Source organism: Cervus elaphus, unplaced genomic scaffold (genome assembly GCF_910594005.1).
Source record: "Cervus elaphus unplaced genomic scaffold, mCerEla1.1, whole genome shotgun sequence".
In the NCBI taxonomy this organism is placed as follows: domain Eukaryota; kingdom Metazoa; phylum Chordata; class Mammalia; order Artiodactyla; family Cervidae; genus Cervus; species Cervus elaphus.
This window is the reverse complement of record NW_025316765.1, coordinates 54,770-60,532: the sequence shown is the minus strand read 5'-3', so window position 1 is coordinate 60,532 and position 5,763 is coordinate 54,770. Positions and strand designations below refer to the sequence as shown.

At 41.6% G+C, this 5,763-nt stretch overlaps 1 protein-coding gene across 1 annotated transcript; it reads right to left on the bottom strand.

The window, feature by feature from the left end:
* Positions 1-392: 392 nt before the first annotated feature.
* LOC122691381 (putative protein ZNF720) lies at positions 393-5,469 on the bottom strand (the record flags this gene model as incomplete). The annotated part of the gene is made up of 4 exons (XM_043897957.1): positions 4,938-5,469; positions 2,686-2,812; positions 2,053-2,180; positions 393-542 (listed from the first exon to the last, which is right to left on the bottom strand). Coding segments are annotated over exons 1-4 (420 nt in total), but the record flags the coding sequence as incomplete, so codon positions are not given.
* Between the last annotated feature and the right edge of the window lie 294 nt (positions 5,470-5,763).

Sequence of the window (5,763 nt, the reverse complement as noted above, 5' to 3'; positions counted from 1 at the left end):
AGCTCAAAGCACAGCTGAGCCCCAGGGTTAAGGAAGAAAAGCTGAGGTCTCTGCTCGCAGCTACACTAACCGCGCTTTTACACAGGCAACTGGCTTTGTCAACTCAGCCCCTACAGAGCATCTGAAGGACAAGGGGGACTCCGCCGGTCACAGCAGGTGTGGCTTTAGCAACTGTAGACTTTGTGGGCTCGGACACGAGGGGACGGGACCAGGCCAGAGTCTGAGCTGCCCCCACAGCACCACAGCACCTGGGACCTAGGCCCTGAGTTCAGGGGATCTATGCTGGTGACCCGGGGAGAACAACATCTGAGAGACCCCAGGGCCGTGTGCCGGCATACCCATGGGTGAGGTGGGGCCAAGATCAGGGCCAACCAGGGTCACACGAGACTCACCCAGTGGGTGAAAGTGACGCACAGAGCACGTTCGAAGGGAAACATCCCCAGAGCAGCAATCCTCAGGGGCTTCTCTCCCGGGGGTGTGCTCCAATCCCACCTGCCTCCACCACAGATCAGCATCACAGTGAAGAAACAGATCTGGGGGCTCTGTTCCACCAACCAGGGCGCAGACCCACCACAGACAGGGCAGTGATAGCCACAGAGCGATGGGGAAGCTCTTCTCAATATCCAGGGCAGGCTCGGTTACAGCAATCAAGTGCCCATCAAGGGGATCAGGGCACAAACCTCAGGACCAAACTGAGCCCCTAAAGGGCAGGCACAAGAAACAAGAGGAACTAGGATCCTGCAGCCTTCAGGGCAGAGACCACACACACAGAAAACGTAATAAAACCAGGGGACAAAGAGTGTGGAGCAGAGGAAGGGGCAAAATAATAAGCTACAAGAACCATTAAATGAAGCGGAGACACGCAGTCTAATGATTACCTTTTGCCCTAAGTCGTCTTAAATGGAGACACCAAACATTTTCAGAAGTGCTAGGTGCCTTCCAATTCTTTAACCCACTTCTTACCACTTGTGTTTTATTGAAACACATTCTATTAGATGTTTGTATCTAAAAATCGTAAATGATATCGACAGACAACTAATTGGAAACTGAGGGCCATTGGAAACTGATAACAAATGAGATAAATTAATAAAGTCTGGGGCAGCTGATAAGAAACAAGATAGTAAAGTCTTAAGCAATTAAATAAGAAGTGAGATTTTAAAAAATGTGTTGGGATCACAGAGAACTCTACTCAGTTCCCTGCGGAGACCCAAATGGAAGGAAATCTAACATAGAGTGGCTATTTATATGTATACTTTATTCTCTTTGCTGTACAAGAGCACAAATTGTAAAACAATAAATATTTAAATCCAATAAGGATTTAAAGGACTTAAAAGGACTACTTTATATGATCTAAAATGTTAATAGTTTCAAACAACCATTAGAAATATGGTGGGAAATGTTCTAAACTATTTTGCCAATTTATTTAAAAAATCTTTGAGTTAATTGAATACATTAAAGTATTTTACCATTGAGGAATTGTGGCAAATACACTTCAGATATTTAAAATGAGTTCACATAAAGAAAAGTGAAACATTGGTGTAACTCAGAGATTTGCATTCTCTCATTTTATGGAGGTTTTGCTTTATACATTGAAATGAGTTTAAAATGTATAAGGTCATATTTGTAGCTTCCAGTGTTAGAAAATATAAATCAGAAAATAAATTTTGTCTCCAATATTCCTAGAGTATTGGTAGTTTGTTTACAATTCCACTCAAACACTTCTTTCTAGAGGTAGAAACAAACTTTAAAAAGAGCATCTTATATTTATTCATCAATGGGCAGTTTTCCTAGGACCCCCAAGAAATGAAAGAGCAGCCAACTCATGCAAGTTGTCACAAGCCAAGAAGAGAATTTGAATTCTCACTGTGAATGGGAAAAGTAATCATGGAGCTGAATTCATGAATGATTGAGAGGCAGAAGGAGCCAGGCAATGTCCATCTATGACAGCAACAGAAATGAACCCAGAGTTCTCCAAAATCATTTCCAATGGAGCACGTCTTCCCAATCCACAGGACAAAGGCTGACTTCCTCACTGCTCCTTGGACCTCTCACTTGAGTCATCAGCTCCATCCATTCACACCTACCTGGGTATCTGGCTGTTGTGTCCATTCTCCTTACATCCCAGGGATTCTTCATTTGCTCCAGAAAGGTGACCAGGTCTGGCTTAGAGACCACAAGACCTGTTCATCAGAGAAAGGAATATTTGTTTTGCTAGAGATTCATAAGTTTCCAACCCAATATGTATTTGTGTGAGAAGAGAACACACGGGTGAATGTTAATACAGCCTAGAGGATGATTTCCCCAAATACTTTATTGAAAGCACCCTTACAATGCTAACAAATACATAAAAATCAGATCCTGAGATTCTGGTCAAGTACTACAAGGCTAAAGTAAGTAGTGTAAATGTGATTTTAAGAGGAAGGTGTCACTATTTAATACCACAGAACTGATTCAATCACCACCACACTAGAGTGAAGGAGGCAGATTACATCAGGGAAGAAAAAGGTTAGAATCATACTGAATCACCATGAAGGCTTTCTTTCTAAACTCACAAATACCCATTTCCTGCTAGAAAGCAGGGATCTGAAGGTGTTGGTGGAAGCAGAAAATTCCAGGAGACATTCTAGAAATGCAGGAACCAAACCCAGTGGTGGAAAAGGGATTCTGGAAGGCAGTTCTCCTCACCCAAGGAGGCCAGGTTCCCATAGGTCTCTAACATCACATCCCTGTACAATTCCCGCTGACCAAGGTCCAGGCATTCCCACTCCTCTTGAGTGAAGTCTATGGTCACATCCTGGAATGTCAGCCGCCCCTGAAATACAAAGTACACATGCATGTACTTTGGGGTCACAAAGAGTCAGACACAACTGAGATCGCAAAGTCAGACAGGACTGATGACTGAATGACTGAACTGACTGATTGACTGACTGTCATATGGCCAAGAGAAGACTTCCTAACCTGACCCTAAACGAAAGCAGTAATTTCAGAGAACTCATTTTGATTTAGTGCAGTTTCTGGTATCACACAGTAACATTTTCTACCACATTTTTAACCCCAAGAAAAGAGGATATGATTCACAAGAAACTATTCTGATGTGGAAGAGAAATTATAATGTATTCAGATCAACACTGGCATATTTATTTTTGAGTGTTGTACTCGTGTGACCCAGGAAAAATTGTCTACCAAAAACCAGGAAACATTTTAAAAAGCAGATTCTGATCCAAGAGTTCTGGAGTGGAGAAATTGTGCCACATTTTTACCAAGCTTATTTGAACTAGTAATGTTGCAAATTCTGCTCCACAAATGACCATTCTGAACAGCAATGAAGGAGAACAGTAGGGAAGAATTCACACTTAAGTCTGAACTTTAAGTCTTTTACAGATTTTACAGGTCTTATAGGATAGTAACCTTGCAGCAAGAATCATTTTAACTATTTAGTATATACTGTATATCTTTCTGACAATTTTTACAGAATCTTGAATGTGCAACAGAAATAATAGCTCCTCTGTCCATAGGATTCTCCAGGCAAGGATACTAGAGTAGGTACCTATTCCCTTCTTCCGGAAATCGTAAAAAAATAGATCAAAAAACAGTGATCAAATCATGTTAACAGGTTTGTGGACACACACATATACTATAATGGGACTATATACTTATTAATAGTTAATAGGGAATAGTTGTCATGTCAATAAGATAAAATTTTTTAACTTATTAAAAATGTACATAAATATAATGGGGTGATATTATTTTTATTTCTTTAAAGAAACTAGAATACAGACATACAGAATGATGTAACATAAAGTAAAGCTCTGGTTCTGAATTTTTTAATTTCCTGAAAATCTATATCATTTCCAAAGAGCTATAGTTCAAATTTTAATACAGTTGAACATAGATTAACACTAATAAGATTCTTATAAACATTTTGGAAAATACAAAAAATGTGATGAGACTCTGTGATGTGAGCATGGAGTGTACCTGGAAATGACCAGACCTGGGCTGGGGTGACAAAAATCCCCCAAACCCAGCATCTCTACTAAACACAGTCATCTTCCAAAGCAAAGAGAAACTTAAGAGCATATGGGATTCCCCCATTAACTGTGATAGTTTAGGCACATCCCTCACTTTTTTCCCAAGACAGTTATTAAAGACAAAAGGAAAATACATGAGCTGCGTCGCATGGGAATCTCACAGAAGTACCTAAACCAGTGACCATCAGAGTCATGGGATTAGAAGTAAATGGAAGAATGCATTACCACTGCATGGGTATTTTGGCAATATTATGGAAACCGTGATCTGAATCTATCATTAAAAAATGTTAGTTTTAAGCAAATTTCACTTCATATATACCTCTCGTGTCAGTTGCTACCTGACACATTTAATTAGTACATTTAATTAGTAAGTCTTTCTTATTGACACAGAGGAAGAGGATAGTCTCAACTACATTTTTTTTATTTGTGAAAAAAATCTGAACCACTGAGTCCATTCTATTTCCAAGGGCATTGCCTTTTGCTCCTGTTCTAAAGACATGAAGTTGCATCCAGATATAAACTCATCATGGCATTTCCCCTACTTCCCTAGGATCCCAACACAGAACAGCATTCCACTGGGAATCCCTTATGCCAGTGCCTCCCCGTGTCGGTCTTTCACAAAGGGAATATGTTCAACATTGAAACTGATGGAACAATGTTGAGAATTCATCATGCTGTATAGAAAGCCAGGATACATACATTGGATAACAGGCTCTGGGACATAAGGAAGAAACTGTCTAAAGAGCCAGTCTTCTCTAATACAAGAAAAACTGGAAAAAGTAAGCAGTTGGCAACAAACACCCTAGGTAGAAAACTTAGAAGCCGAGAATTGAAGGTTTGCAGATGTTCAGACCAGGCGTTTCAGGAGGAAAAACAGACACAGCCCCAGACCCGGGACAGGACATTTACCTGAGAAGCTGCCATTTCCTCCTCTTCTTCCTCCAGCTCTGTGTCTCCTCTGGGGATTTTTATCACAAACTCACATCTGGGTGTTAAGTAAATAACTTAAAAGGCATCCACACAACTCTTGAATCTGCAACTGCTGCAATGATCGAGAAGAAATAGTTTTCTTGTTTCCCTTGGCCGTTTTCAGAGCTCCTTTGTTACTTTCTCCTTCCTGGTCTGCAGCGGATAATCCAGACTAACCTGATATGCTAATCACACCCTGTGTTTGGTGCTTACATTTCCTGCCTTCTCTATGCAGACCACCCCTGCGAGTTCTCCTCCTTTCTTTCTGCCTTACAGAGTGCAGGCCACAGTACAATTCCCAAGACATAACAGACAGAACTAGCAGGTTACCTGACCCAGCCTGTGAGGGTTTTTGAAACAATGTAAGAGGGAGACCCAGGTCCAAGAGCCAAGAGCTGCAGCCTCACACTCAGCACCCCTGTGACCTCAGGAAGGGAGCATTTAGGGCGGGAACTTCTAGAAACAAAGAATGCCAGTCTGATTGATTGGGGAGGGGCTCCTTCTAGGATGGGTGTGGCTCTCCAAGACCTGGTATCTGGGCCCATGAACTATTTATTTCCAAATTCACACTGAAATGCAAGAAAGAAGAGGAAACCACTAATCTATTCAGTCCAGTTCAGTTCAGTCACTCAGTCGTGTCCGACTCTTTGCCACCCCATAAACCGCAACACGCCAGGCCTCCCAGTCCATCAGCAACTCACGGAGTCCACCCAAATCCATGTCCATTGAGTCGGTGATGCCATCCAATCATCTCACCCTCTGTCCT